The sequence below is a fragment of the Monodelphis domestica genome, chromosome 1 (assembly GCF_027887165.1).
Source record: "Monodelphis domestica isolate mMonDom1 chromosome 1, mMonDom1.pri, whole genome shotgun sequence".
NCBI lineage: Eukaryota > Metazoa > Chordata > Mammalia > Didelphimorphia > Didelphidae > Monodelphis > Monodelphis domestica.
In genome coordinates, this window is record NC_077227.1 from 36,533,004 (window position 1) to 36,548,472 (window position 15,469).

A 15,469-nucleotide genomic window follows, 5' to 3' on the forward strand; every position below is an offset into this window, starting at 1 on the left:
GGTTTTTTTAAAAAAAAAAAGAAAGAAAAGAAAAGTATGTCTCACAAAATGTAGTAGAGGCATATATTAGGCATGATTAGACTAACAGAAACAAGGCTTAAAAGGTGTCATCCAAATTAAAAAATAAAGATGTGGCCTCCGAGGAGGGGGATGGACAGCAGATAACCGGGGCCATACAGATGAGATCACAGATTTCTGTTGGAGTACTTTGGATTAGATGAGCTGAATTTTCATATAGAGAAAAGTGATTTCTTTGGTGTGTGGAGCCCCTTATGCGAACACTCCCAACCTAACCAAATGGAGCCACACAGTTTAGCAGCTCATCTGAATTTTCTTTTTTCTTTCTTTTTTTTTCTTGCTTATCTATTTATTGTCCATCTTATCAAGTATACAACAGAATAAAATACAATGGAAAAAAGTCAAGTCTTCACATGCATCCTATAAGAAAGCTCTCATCTGAATTTTCAAGAGTTCTTTGATGCGTGATGAAGTTAAATGACTTAACCAGGATTTTTAGCAGCATGTCAGAGGCAGGACTTGATCCCTTGACTTTAATCCTGGCCCTCCATTTATGCTGCCACATTTCTGGACCAACTACTGTAGCCTGGTAATACAAGTAAAATAAATCATTTATAGTGGAATTCTGTTATTGTGGTAAGAATGCATTGTTGAAGAATCTCTTAAAATGGCAGAGGGGAGAGGCGTTCTAGAGCATTCAGATTATTCACATAATGTTTTCAATAACAAAACACTGGGAAATTGTTTTATTTTTTATTATTGTAACTTTGTATGCAGTGGTTTATTTTTAAATTGTAGGGCAGTAATTCTTGTCATTCTGCTTTTATAATTGTGTTGCTGGTAACTTGCTTAATCCTTTAGGAGTTATTGTTTTTCATATACATTCTATGCTTTGAACAAGCCTGTTTTTACCTTACTCCATTGCTTTCCATGAGTATAAGAGCAATATTATATTTGTTTAGCTGAGTTTAATATATGAGGGTTTTCATGAGAAAAATACCTCAATCAGATTTATTTAATTTAGTTACTTCTTGGTTCTAAATTGAAATCATATTGTATATATTAGGGTAGGATATAGTTACCCTATCCATCATGTTAAAACTGAGGGGCAGAATAGACAGTGGTATATTGCTATTTTTTTTATCATAATCTATTCAGGTTTGGTCAACAGATGAACATTTTAAAAAGCTTTCTTATTTCTATCTTGTAATAACTTTCATTTGAGTTTTAATGCCTTAAAACTATTCCATTTTTTATACCTTTTTATATACTTTTTTTTTAAACCCTCACCTTCCGTCTTAGAGTTAATACTGTGTATTGGCTCCAAGGCAGAAGAGTGGGAAGGGCTAGGCAATGGGGGTCAAGTGACTTGCCCAGGGTCACACAGCTGGGAAGTGTCTGAGGCCAGATTTGAACCTAGGACCTCCCATCTCTAGGCCTGGTTTTTATACTTTTTTTAAATGAGTAAGACTGCTGGTATTGAACTGCATTTTGGTTTTCTTAGCTTTTTTATCTTCCTGCCAAGAAGAATGTGGACTCAATTCTAGAAGATTATGCGAGTTACAAGAAATCCCGTGGAAACACAGATAACAAGTAAGTATGTTGTGTTTTCTTGTGAGATTAAAATGCTGAACCAAAAGAAGGAAGCTCCTGTTAGAAGGGCCAGCTGTGCCTGTTCTGCAATAAGTACAACTCTGTGATGTCTGCTTCTAAATTAGGTGTGTCTTCTGGGGTCTAATTAGTATGTTCTACATTTGAACCATATAACTGGACTCTTCCTTTCTAGTGAGCTTCTCTTCTCCCAGTCTTTCCTAGTGCCTCGTCTAGTAATGAGCCTCTCTGCAAAAGGGAATACTCTTTTGGCTAAACTAGTAAAAGCACTTCATTTAAAGGGCCAGACCACCAACCATATACACTTAATTGCTTGTGTTCTCTGTAGTGACTATCCAAACCAGACAGACTCGGTGGTGTACAGAGATTGGAAAGACATGGAATTGGCCATTGGCTCTGGTCTTTAAGGCTATCTGTGTGGTACTAGCGAGGTGACCTCACTTTCACGGAACCTAGAAAAACATCTGCACACGGCTCTCCTGTCTTCCGAATAGTATTTGCAGAGAAGATGAATTTGCTGGCGCCTGACTTTGGCCTGTGCTCATTTAATTTGCTCCATTGTACAGTGATAATGGCGAAGTCAGACCTGCACGTGGCTCAGCCGTATTCTTGGCTTTAGCTTGCAGGCGTGCCTGCTTTGACCTGGGAGAACAGTGTTGGGTGGCTTCGTAATAGAGGGCAGGGGGGTCATCGCCGTCCTGGGCCTTTGGTCTGAGGTCTTATGGGAATCTTCATTCTTCCTTCATTAGCCTTAAATATGTCGAAGATGAGGCCATTCATGGATACGAACCTAACCATCTTAGCTTGAGCCTTTTGTGCTCTAATCACTGGAGCCACCTTATTGCTGCCCAGTAGAAGTGCCAGCTAAGTCTCGGGGGGTGGAAGAGAGAGTCACCAAGGTATTTGGGGAGGGTCCCCTCGGGCTCTGGTGATCACGCTCTCCTAGTCCGGTTGGGAAGACGACACGAAGAAGCGGCAGATCCATTGGGACGTATTTGAGTAGGGCGGGGCCTTGCCCAGGCCTGTCCCCCGCGCGGACTCGCACTCAGGGTGGTTTCTGTTTGCCAGGGAGTACGCCGTGAATGAAGTGGTCGCGGGGATCAAAGAGTACTTCAATGTCATGCTGGGCACCCAGCTGCTCTACAAGTTTGAGAGGCCCCAGTATGCCGAGATCCTGGCCGACCACCCCGACGCCCCGATGTCGCAGGTCTACGGAGCCCCGCACCTGCTGCGGTTGTTCGGTATGCAGCCTCTGTCCCCGATACGGGCGCGTCTGCTCTGCGCCAGGGCCACGGCACGCTTTCATGCGCCAGCCGCTTGCATTTGGGTCCCACTGCCTGGCACATAGAGGCGCTTCGGAAACGCTGGCGAATACCTGATGCTAATGGGGAACCATCCCCGAAAATGGGTCGTTGTGTTTTGATTCAGATCAGCAAAGTATAAACTGCCGTAACCTGTAAGGTAGAGGAGACACTCACACTCCCATGCTATTCTTTTGTTTTACGTAGTGAGAATTGGAGCAATGCTGGCCTATACGCCCCTGGACGAGAAGAGTTTGGCTCTGTTGTTGAACTATTTGCATGATTTCTTAAAGTAAGTATAATAGTCTACTCAAGTCTGTAATGAAAGACTGAAGTAGGAGTGTGACCTCGCTTTTGCCAATTGTGTCCCTGCCCAGACTGGCTGGGCCTTCGTGGGCAGGGCCTTCCTTCTTGCCCCATCTGTCTTCATTTGTTGGACCTGATGATCCCATCTAAGCTTCAGCGTCAGGAGCCTTGAAAATCTGTTGATGCCTCTTAAGACAAAATGTTGCAGGGAAGGTGTTGATCTGTGCTGACCGAAGGAGTCCCCGTGTTAGTGACATCAGACAGCCAATCCCTAGCCTCATGTCAGACCTGGATTTTGAAAGTGTTCGATGTAATGTGAAGAATTGCTTTCAATGCACTGAAAAAATTTGCTTTAGGCAGTAGAATGCTAGAAGTCTGTAGCAGGTCAGACTTTGAATACCTGGTGTCTTAAATACAGCCCTAAAGCCAGGAACCAATTTCTGCTTCCTATACCTTCTGATTACTGTTTTATATTCAGTTTCGTAGGCCCTGTTTTTGTAGTCTTTGAATATCTAAATGCATTTTAAAGTAAATGAGGATGAGAATTGTTTGAAAAATACAAGTAGAATAGGAAGAGACATCTAGGAAAAAATGAACAAAGTATATTTTCAGGATTTTTATTTTTGATGGTCAAACTCAGAACATGTTAAAATGATTCTTTAAAAAAGGCTTTGTTTAAAGTAATCCTTAAAGGGAATAAATAATGTATTGTATATATGAATATTGTAGGCATTAATAGACAGATGGGCATGGGAGGGCCAGGTTCTATTCTTACTGGATTGGCACCATTTTTAACCACAAACTCTTTTTTCTGGTCTAGATATTTGGCGAAGAATTCTTCAGCGCTTTTTAGCGCCAGCGACTATGAGGTTGCCCCTCCTGAATACCATCGGAAAGCAGTCTAAGGAGTTGGATACTTTTTGTTCTTTTTGGGTCTCTGTTAACCTATCTATCTGTTCTATTAGTCCCTTTCTTGCACATATATTGTACTTTGAAATTGTGTTTATGTAAACAGGACTGATGTTTAAATAAGTCTGTTTTGTTTGAAATAGAAAGTGTATAGGGAGGTGCTTCAGCCCTTCCTTCCCTTTCAGAGTTGCTGCCAGTGTGTTAAGAACAGACATGGAGAGTGATATTCTGTATATAGGATGTTTCAGTGTCTATTTGACAAAGCTGCTTGAATTCTGGTGGTTTCATTCCTTTGACACTAAGCACTTTGATGATCCCCGTGAATGCTAAGTGATAAAACACCCTGATTCCTAGTGCCAAAGGTTTAATCATATATAGCTCATGACTCATTCATTTGTGCTCATATTTCTTCTTAGTGCTTGAAGTAAACATGTTATTCCTCAAGCATTTTTCTCCTTGTTCACATTGTTGAAGAATGGTGATTTGTGTTGCCAGTTTCTTATTCTGGATCTAATACACATTCGAACAATAGGAAAAAAGCATTAGTGTTATTATCTATGGTTTTCTGGGAAAGTTGGTCTTTCAGGAGCTGTTTTACAAGTCTTGGAAATAAACCTTTTTTATTTAAAAAGTTTTGTGCTCATTTAGTGTTTTTGAAATGTTCACTTTTGCTTTATGTAATCTCTGGTATAAGTGATAGTAACTACTTCATTGTTATTGTAGAAGCTTTGCTTCAAGGGGCACAGCAAAATCTACATTGGCCTTCCTAGTTATCTTTGCAAAAATTGTATCATGCAATTACTTGCACTCTGTGGGATTCAATTAATGACAGGGCCCTCTTGCCAAAGGCTCTTTTATCTCTTAATTCTAAATGTTTCACTTTTACCTGTATAATGGTACATTTTCCATTTTTAACAATCACATATTCATTTTTGAAGCAGATAATAAAATATTTGCATATAATAGGCAACTGAGCTTTGAAAGGGTGATGACAGTTAAATCTGTTCTCTTGAGGTTGCTAAGGATACTGTGGTGCTTGGAAAAGCAGCTTTTGAAAGTCCATCTGGCTTAGGAAGAGGCTGAGTTTTATTGGTAAGATGACCACAGTCTGGGCCAGTTCTAATGAGGTTACATACTTTCCAGATGTCCTTTTCATGGGATCACAGGATTTAGAACTCCAGGAGACCTTGGAGATCACTTCTCTTTGGGTTAGTCTCAGAATTGCTTCCCTTAGCAGTTGTATTTGTTCAAGTGCAGCTGACCCTGCATTATATTAATCTTCAAGAATTAGGTTGAAAATGATGTATGGAGTGGTATTTGAGCAGCTCCTCTTTCAAATTGTCTCTTCCTTAAACAAGTAATAAAGAAGAAATTTTGCAAACCCTGTCCAAACCTTGAAAGTGTGACTTGAATTTGCATGAAAAATCAGTCCTTTGGTCTTGTCTGAGTGCCTGGGTGTGTGTAAGGTTTGGTAGGAGGCCATAGATAAAAGGAAGAAGTTGGTATAAAAGACATGGGAAAGCTCGAGTTTTGTTGTGGGAATGACTGAATGAGAAAGCTTTAAGTGCCTCAAGGGGCAAATTCCTGTAGTACCTTAGTTCATAGGGTTGGCTTTAAGATCAAATGAAATCTCTAAAACATACTGCAAACTAAAATGTTGGGTAAATATCACGTGATGCATAACAACTGTGCTCAAAAGCAACTGGAGAAGCTGGCAGCTCTGGTGGGAGAGAGGTTTGTGTGTGTGTGTGTGTGTGTGTGAGAGAGAGAGAGAGAGAGAGAGAGAGAGAGAGAGAGAGAGAGATTCGTGAGGCCTCACCTTCCACCCCAAGAAACCTGCCCTCCATTCATCACATCAGAAGGGACCTCCCCTTATTTTTGTCACTTGAAAACCTCCTCCAAGGCCCAGTGGAGAGACTATGCGGTGGAGCCTTGCCTGATCCCACTAGTTGGAAATAATCCCTCTTTGGACCACACTTTGTATTTTCCAAGCTCAGCGTTACAGTTATCTGTTTGGTCATCATTAGACATTTGTTCCTCTTGAGGATTTTATGGATTTGCTTCTGGGGTACCACGTGATTCCTTGGAGGTCAGAGTCATTTCTTTCTCCTTCAGAACATCCATCTCTCTCCTTCAGGAAGAGGTTGTTATTTGTTCCTTACTTGGTTTGCTTAAAACAAAACCAAAAACAAAACCCTTACCTTCCATCTTAGAATTAAAATTCTTTTGGTTCCAAGACAAGACTTGGGCCTTGAGGGTTGAGTGATTTGCCCAGGGTCACAGCTAAGAATTGTCTGCGGCCAGATTTGAACCCAGGACTGCCCATCTCTAGGCCTGGGGCTCAATCTGTTGAGCCACCTCGCTGCCCCCAGTATACTTTAGTAGCATGATAGCTAATAATGATAGATGACAGCCAGGTGCACAGTAGAGGATGGACTTGGAATCAGGCAGACCTGAGTTAGCCCTGCCTTGGACACTAATTGTTCAACCTTGGACAAGTCCCTTAACGCCTATTGTCTCAGTTTCTTCATCTGTAAAATAGAGATCTTAATGCCACCTTTTGTGAGGATCAGCTAAGCTAATCTTGGTAAAGTGCGCTGCAAGCCTTAAAGGTGTTCCATTTGTCTTAGCCATTTACACACGTGAAATATTCTTGGGCCCAGAAAATTCACCTTCCCCAAAGTATAGGATTGGGGAGGCCTGAGCAATTTTTCAGGAAAAGATAGAGATTTTAGCTACAAAGTTCTCCCAATGAAATAGGCCCAGTTGCTAAGAAAGCTGATGAAGTCTTTGTGTTTGGAAGGCAGAGGGACTGCCCAGAGATGGGCAGCCGCTGCTGCTACTTGGCAAGGTCCTGGCTCCAGGATGGGGGTCACTTTGGCCCTGCATTGTAGGAAACACTCCATGAGTGAGAAGTTGGATGGTGGCCACCAGAGGAGGGCAGACGGGACTCGTGTGACAACCTCTGGGCCTCCTTGGTTTCCTCATCTGTGAGATGATGAAGAGGGACCAGAAGGCCCTGGGATCTTTGCACCTTTTCATCCATGTTCTGTGGGTGTATGGGCTGGGGGTAGAATGGGTGTAAGAGAGGAGCTGGAAGAGACTTCCAGGGTCTGTCAAAGGAACAGACATCAAGCCTTGATGTCAACTAAAAGGAGTCGGAAAGCATTGCTTGAACATGGCCTATGGGGCACGCACTGAGCCTAGGCAAGAACGGTCCCTGCCTTGGAGGAGGAGCTCATGGTCTAATGGGGGAAGCAGCATGCATTCAGCTGTCTGTACAAAATGCAATACAAATGGGAAATCGTCTTGGAAGGCACTAAGCCCCCGGGAGGTCAGACTAGGAAAAGCTTGAATAAATGGGATACGAGTCTTAAAGGACAGAAGGGGACTCTGGGGGAAAGGCATGGAGCAGAGCATTCCAGGTAACATTTTATCAAAGAATCACTAGACTGGCTGAGGGTGCAACAGGGGCCACCATCTGCTCCAACCTTACCCAAGCGAGCAGCCCGTCGTCCACATACCCTATTGTGATTTGTCCAAGGGAAGCATCAGAACTCATTAAAACCCAAATCCTCTGGCTCGAAGTGGTACCTTCCCCAACAAAAGAGAGCCAGAAGGGTAGACGTCTCCAGAAAAGGATCCATCAAGGCATCAGTCCATCGAAAAGCTTTCGTTGAGCCTTGTTATTTGGGGAGCAGAGACCCACCATCCCTACCACCTCACTCACCAGTCAGCAACGGGAAGGGTAAAACAGACCCAGAAGGAGCAGACCAGCAGCTTTGGTTCCCAGTCCCAGCAGTCATCCAGGGGGTAAACCAACCCTCATGGAGATACTAGGGTCAACTTCGTGGGCAAGTGCTGCAGCACCCCACCTCAGCAGCCCCGGCTCCCGAAGACCCTGAAAAGTTCGCCCCCAAAGTTCTTGCCCCCCCTCCCCCTGCGCACTTGCCCTGTCAAAGGGCCAGCCGCCAAGCTCATCCTGCATCATCTGGGGGGATGGCATTCAAGACAGTGTCCATCCGCATTTTCCCAGCACCCCATTTCCACCCGACCTGCAGCTGACACCCCTGTGTGTTAGAATGTCAGCAGGCAAGCAGATTTTACATGTGACCGTGTGAACCATCTTTCCCTATTAGTTCTTTGAACTCGAATAAACAGAAGAGGATAAATGTGAAATGTAGTGTCTAGGTCTGCCTCCAGACTCCAGTTCTTTCTCAAGACGAGTCCTTGAGGATCTTCTTGGACCTCAGTCTTGCTAGGGATAGCTGCCCCTCAGACGCTCATCATATATTGCTTTTACAGCGCACGCAGCTCTGGGTCTGTTCACTGCATCCGTTCATGTAGGGCTCCAGGTTTTTCTGAAATCGTCCTCATTTTAGAGCACGGTAGCCTTCCATTATGGCCACATACACAGCTTGTGGAGCCTTTCTTTCCCTGATCGATGGACATCCCCTTTCCAATTCTTTGCCACCCAAACAGAACTACTATCCATATTTTTGTACAAACAGGTCTTTTTTCCTTTAAAAATGCTTCTTGGGACTTGGGGGGAGGGCTACCCACATAGAAAGAACTGTTGGCGGCGTCTTTCACATCAGGGCATTTTTGATGATTTTCTGCTGGGGGTTTGGCTATGTTTGAGTTTGCTTTTACACCGAGGACCAATAGGGAAGTGCGCTTTGCATGGCAATTAAAATATTATAAAATCTCTGGGATGCAGACCTAGTAGTGGATTGCTGGATCCAAGGGTGTGCAGCCTAGTTCCAAATGACTCCAGGAGCAGAGGCTTTTTATCCCCAGTGTTTCTCGCTCTGCTTTTCATAGGGTAAGCATTTAATGCTCACTCCTTTATCCCTTCATTCCTTAATTCTTCCCTTACTCCGAGCACACGTTTCTAAACAGCTCCACGCTCACCTCCTCTTTTTGGGTTCGTTTATTGGATGATCATTTTTGTCTCTACCGTCATCCTGGATAAATGACTGGCCTTGGAGTCACACCAGATCTGGGGGTGTCCACACACAGTCTCTGACGCTAGGCAAGGATTCTAAGGATCCTGTGCCTCAGGCGGCCACCTAAGACTGATCTGTTAAAGGAAGATTGTGATTTGCACCAGCTGGTGTGGAAAGCCTCCACAGATGAACTCACGGGTGGGTGCAGAGATGCCTGCCCCCGATGGGGAGAGCTCCTAAAGGAAGGATACAGTTGTTGCCCATCAGCAGTCAACTCTCAGTATGGCGGCCAAGAGAACAGCAGCCTCTCTAGAACTGAGAGTATGCCTTGTAGAATAGGAAATAAATGTGCTATTGGCCTCTCACTTGTACCCAAACCATCACCTCCCCTGGAACTCGCTTCCTCTCCACATTTGTCTCGCCGTGGATGCTTCTAGTCATTCAGACTTGCAAAGGCGGTTGGCTTCCTCACCTATAAAATGAGATGCTCTCCAAAGCCCTTTCCAGTTTGATCTATGGTTTGGGGAGGGGCGGTTGGAGTTTGGATTTTGTCTTGGTGGGGCCAAAGGGCCCCTGGCCGCAGGCCACGAACACTCCCAGAATCTGTCTTGGAATTCTGAGTTGGAAAGAGGTTGGGACGGATCCCAGAGACTTTTCCACCCAACTCATGTCAGAACAGGAATCCTCTCCAAGATATCCCTGACAAGCTCAGGTCTTGTCACGGCCTCTTCTTGAAGATTCCCAGGGGGAAAACCCACCTGCTGTACTTCTGCCCCTTCAACTTTGGAATTATGATTAGAATTTGATTCAGTGCAACTTCCACTCCTTGCTCCTGGTTGTGTCCTGTGGAGACATGCAAAATAAACGTATTCCCTCTTCCATGAGCCGGCTCTCTAAAGCCTGGACAGCAGCTGGTCCTTTGCCTCGAGCCCTTTCTGCTCCGGGCTACACACTCCTGATTCCTTCCGCTGATCCTTATGTGGCCTCTTTTTTGGTCATTTCATAATGCTTGTCACCTACGAGCTTACAGACATCCCCCAGAACCCTTTAAAGCAGATTCACAGGACTCCAGGCAAAAAGTTTAAAATAAAAAGGTATTGGGTATGGTCCAGCAATTTGTGTTTTTACAATGACTATCTTCCTTACCAGGGGTTCTCTGTTACAGAGGCTGGCACTGGAGAAAGGGTGCCAGGCTGAAGAGTGTGTGAAATCGATCGCCTTAATGGGGGGGGGGGGGCAGGAGTGAAATAGAGAGGAGGAGAAGACTCTGGCTGGGAGAACAGTGAGGCTCTCTCGGTCTTGAGAAGCCAAAGAGAGAAGGTAGGAAAAAGACTTTCTCCTGAGGGTTACCCACTTTTCCTGCTGGTGACTGAAAATCTTTCCCCACAACACTTCCAATTGAAGGGAATTTCTGAAGAGAAACCTGAGACTTTACCTCAGCTCCTGTTGCCCAGGGGTGAGTCAACCTGACTCTCTCAGGGGGCTCAGGCTGCCAAAACCTGAGTCCCCCCCCCCAATTTGAGGAGGGAGGAGAAAGGGTTTAGAGACAGGGACCCCCTTTTCCCCACTTCTCTTTTCCCATTCTTTCCTGCCCATTATTTCCTTTTGTATTACCTGATTGAGTTAACATTAAAAGTTATCTCTTCCCCAACCTGAGTGTGAGTGAATGAATCAAAGGGAGACCTTTTGGTCTTGAGTAGTGGAGGGGGAGACAAGAAGGAGAAGAACAAATTGGGTAGAGCAGCTTTAGTCAAGAAGGGAAGGCAGAAGGGGGAAAATCTTCAATCCCCCTCTTCTCTCTCTGAGCCAACCCGTTACATCTGCTGCCTCCCCTGAACCCTGCTTTGAGAAGGGGGTTCTCCTCTTTTCCCCCCTCTCCATACCAAAAGTCCAAGCTTCCATAGGGGTACAAAACTTCCTCATTTTTATCTTTTTTTAAAAGATAATTCCCCAAGTTTGGGTATTCTATGGTCCTTCCATCAGTAGCAATAATGAAAATACCACTCACGCCCCTACGTTCAATGGTTTTGCCCAAAGTGTCATCATTCTTAGGAAGGCCTCACAACACTTTCTTGATTCTTTTTGGCAGCATCATTTTTGCCCGTGCTCGTTACTTGCTTGATTAGTCTTGGGATATGCTCTCTGTTCTAGTCCGGGAAATGTGCCCCAAGAAGGCACAGATCTCTGTGTCAGGCTCACAAATAGCTACCACAGGACCCTCGCCCCTCCCTGCTTGTTTCCTCTTCAAGGCTCTCTGCCCTAAGGTGGTTCCCTTGCAGACCAGCCTTTTGGACCACAAAGTAGGGGGAGCCAGACTGCTGTGGAAATGCCACCCTGAGTAAGTAAGTGCCTTTGCTCCGCTGGTCACCACATCCAAGTTGTGTTCTAGCCCTACCAACTGAATTTCTTCCATCTAGAGTGAAACTATCTCTTCCTGCTGACCATCTTTGGTGTTTGGGCCGGGGAAGTCCCTCAAGACTCCACATGGAAGCCACAAAGTAAGCAAATGTAAGCCGGGACATTTCCAGAAATCTCCTGCCAACGGCTCACCTCCTTAGAATCCCCCTTGTAAAACCGAACTCGAGACCCACCATCTGTTCTTTGCCGGCGGTCTCTGCGCCCTCCTCCCGTGCATGGCAATGCCTCGGGACTTGGTCTGGGTCTCCTTTCTCTCTGCTTCTATTCCTTCTGTCTCTTCTTTCCCCTTCAGGTTCTCAGAGAGGTTCAGTCTGGCTCGGGATCCACGCCTGGACCCACGTTCGGATTTCCTGACGCTCTGTGGACCCCTTCAGTGCATGAAGACTTGGACTCCGTAAGTGCCCCTCAGTTCCCGCTGAATGGAATTCCACGCTCCTGGCTGCCTCCTCCACAGGCCAGAAGGTCCGTCTTCACTTGCCAACAGAACACTCGGGGCGGGTGGGCCACTCTGATCCGTATCGCGCGTCTGCGTTATCTGTCACAGACGGCATGTGGGTGCTTAAAGGTCTGGCCCCGCTTGTGGAAGGGCACGCCACGGTTTTTATCAGAGCCCCGGACAGGCTGGTGTCTCTCTTCTGCCGTCTGACACCCCCTTTCCTGAGATTGGAAATCACGAGTCCAGAGAAAGGTCTCTGATTCAGGCAAAAGCTATTCTGAAGATAACGAGAGGAAGAATCACGCAATCAGAGCCGCTGTGTCTGGAACTGATTAAATGCTTGCGGCTAGCGGCTAGCGGGGAGATTGAGAATCAGAAAACAGCCAGGATGAAGAAACGTTTGACAGCCTCCTCCGAGGAAATTTGAACAGTCTCTGGGTGGCTGGCCAGGAAGTCCCTGAAATCTTGGGCAGTCAGATGGCAGGAGACCTCGGTGGGTAGTCACGGACTCTCACAGTCGGAGCCTGAAGGACCCTCGTCAGAGGTGGTCAGAGCCTTGGGGGGGGGGGTGGGGGGGATTCTTGTCATCGGAGACTGTAGGACCCGGATACCCAAAGGCTGTTGGATCCTGAAGTCAGAGGTCATAGGATATGAGTTCCAGGCAGTGGATGCTTTTTTTTTCTTTAAAAAAAATCCTCACCTTCTAACTTAGAGTTGAAACTAAGTATTGGTTCCCAGGCAGAAGAGTGGCAAGGGCTAGGCAGTTGGGATTAAGTGACTTGCCCAGGGTCACACAGCTAGGAAGTGTCTGAGGCTGGATTTGAACCCAGGGTCTCTTGTCTCCAGGATTGGCTCTCTATCTGCCCTGATCCATTACCCACCCCCCCCCCATATGTTGTTTTAACAAAGCCCAGATCTTTGACCTTTCCAGAGCTAGTTTTTGTGAAGGGTCAGGGTCAGCAGGTGACATTTACTCTCAGGAAAAGTCAGTCCAGGACCACTGGTGGTGGGAATGGTGCTCCTGAGAAGGGGACCTGCCATTCCCCCATCATCTCCCTCATGGTCATGTTTCCAGGCAGTTCAGTGACCATTGACCTGATAGGATGTTCCTTTATTTCTAACCTCTGAGGATGTAGCCTGGGTCTGGCCAGTGGGAGGGACAGGGTGAGACTAGAAGGCCAATTAGAAGAAAGGCGTAGAGTGGTCCAGGAGCTAATAATCCCCTTTCCCAGGACTTGTCTATTGTCACTGTTGTCTGGGAATTTGTTCATTGCTTGAGCCAAAGGAGGAGAAAATCCTGTAGAGGATAAATGCTGTCTGAGTCAGGCTGAGCTCCCTGCTCAGGGGTCTTTATCCCTCTCGGAGGTGGCAAGGTCCCGGCTCTAAGAGAGGCCCCAAATCCGTATGAAGCAGATGTTCAGGGATGACCAGAGCATTCCCAGGGCTGGACTGCTGCCCCTTCCCCTTGTATCCTCAGTCAGGCATCACACGACATCCGTCTGCGTAGACACACTCTGTTTGCACCCAGTGTAAATGATAATTTTATAGTTGTGACTTAAAATCTAAATTAATTAGTCACCAGGGAAAATCCCAAATAATAAAATACCCAAGTCATCTGGAAATTATGGTGATTTAAATTAATATAGAGAGAAGGAATTAAGGAGGGGAGAGAGAGAGAGAACAAGAGAGAAAGAGAGAGAACGAGAGAGAGAGAGAGAGAGAGAGAGAGAGAGAGAGAGAGAGAGAGAGAGAGAGAGAGAGAGAGAGAGGAAAGAGTTAATTTAAACATCTCCAGCTCAGGCTGAGCCAGGAGGAATTAAAGGCCTTGGCTAAAGGGGCCTCCCTGAGCCCAAGGGAGAAGGAAGTCAGTCTTATCACTCACCACAAGACCATCTCAAGGAAGCTGCTTAAAGTTCACACCAGACACAGGGCAATACCAGTCATCCACACTTCCATTGTGAGTTTCCCTCAACACCAGTCCTCCTTGGTTGGCCAAACTGACCAGGTCCAGGGGGTAGAATAACTGATTGTCTGCCACTGAATTCCAACCAGTTCAGGGATCATCGTCACATTTGGGTCCTGTATCCATGGGGCGACTTTCTATTGTGGATACATATGCTGGGTTCCCTATGGTCTGAAAATGTGGTCCTTGATGGGTCACAAAGATGGAGGGATGCACATAGTGAGTGCTTAATCGATGCTTGGTGAATGAATGAACAATTGACCTACGATGCTTTAATCCGAAGGAGAAACACAAATGGGATTTTCAGTAAGTGAGGTATTAAAAAAATTGCCCCTGTGACTGCCTGCAAACATCTCTAGGGGAGGAGATGTCGTCTTTCATTTTATAAGTGAGGATACTGTGAAACAGAGGAAAGGAAATGACCGATCCAAGGCCACTGAGTGAATCGATTGTGTACTTGATAAGGAAATTCCTGTCTTACCCCTCTTTGCTTTTCCTTGAGTTGTTTCTCTCAAGTAATGTGAATCAGAGGGATGGAGATGGATGACCAAGTCCTTTTAAGTTTCTCTGATGCAGCAGGATGGAGGCAGGGGACATGGCCTCCTCTGACAGCCTTCAGCTTGCCTTGAATTGGAGTGGGTCCACTGCATCTCCCCTTCACTTGTTAGTAAAAGCCTGCTCTGCCTCTAAACTTTGGGTGAAATCAAGCTGTTGCTTCCCTTACTTCCTAGATTCCAAACACCGACAAGAACAGAGTATATTCAGGAACATGAAAGGTGATCCTTCAACTAGCTTATGTGCAGAGAATCCGTGTGCTTCTCACCGAGGCCATATTCTGCAGACAACCTTGGGCTAGTCATGTTCCATATTTCAAGGGACAGTTGCTTGGAGTCATCCACAACTTCCATAAATGGGATATTCATGACTTTATCCGAGTCACTGAGAAAAGGTTAAAAATGATAGAGTCTAGGATAGTTCATTGAAGACTTCCATGTTGAGTCTAACCATTCCACTCGTTCTAAATTAACCTCATTGTACTATTGTCTACTTCTTTACTCTTTCCAGAAGAACAGGGTAAGGAAACTTGTCCACTGCTTTACTGATGACCGAGTCTCCTCTCAGATGGGGTTGGGATGCTGTGGATGCCGAATTCTGTCCTGGCCAAGGGTGAGGATGGGGCATGGGCTGGTTTTGCAAACTGCTTTTTGTTGGTTACAAGGCAGAGTCTATCCGGGGATCATTGTGGTGTCAAAAACAAAAGGCATCCGAAGAATTTAAAACTTAAAATAAAGTCAAGTAAACTTTATTTATAGCATTTCTCTGATCTACCCATCTAGTAACCCTTCCCAGAATAGAAATAAATGTGGTCTGGCATGACTTTTTTTTTCTTTTTTGGATGAAGCCACATGGACTCTATGGGATAACTATCTTCCTTTATAGATATTCACTCACTCTCTCTATAATATGATCTAAAATGTTTAAATGTGAAAGTTGGGGAATTTATCTGTACTTCTGCAATCTTAGACCATTTCTTATTCTCACAATATTTCAAAGTTCA

The 15,469-nt window shown here is 45.4% G+C and overlaps 1 protein-coding gene across 11 annotated transcripts in view; it reads left to right on the forward strand.

Moving 5' to 3' along the window:
• The window catches only part of MORF4L1 (mortality factor 4 like 1), a 36,979-nt gene extending 31,442 nt beyond the window's left edge, over nt 1-5,537 (forward strand). For 10 of the 11 annotated variants that reach the window (XM_007478029.3, XM_007478027.3, XM_001363158.5 and 7 more), the window contains 4 exons: nt 1,523-1,611; nt 2,698-2,870; nt 3,138-3,222; nt 4,057-5,537. In XM_007478029.3, coding sequence (XP_007478091.1) covers nt 1,523-1,611; nt 2,698-2,870; nt 3,138-3,222; nt 4,057-4,141 — 432 coding nt within the window. In that variant the 3' untranslated portion in view covers nt 4,142-5,537. The remainder of the gene's footprint in view (nt 1-1,522; nt 1,612-2,697; nt 2,871-3,137; nt 3,223-4,056) is intronic. The other variant, XM_007478026.3, reaches the window with a different exon arrangement.
• Nucleotides 5,538-15,469: the final 9,932 nt, after the last annotated feature.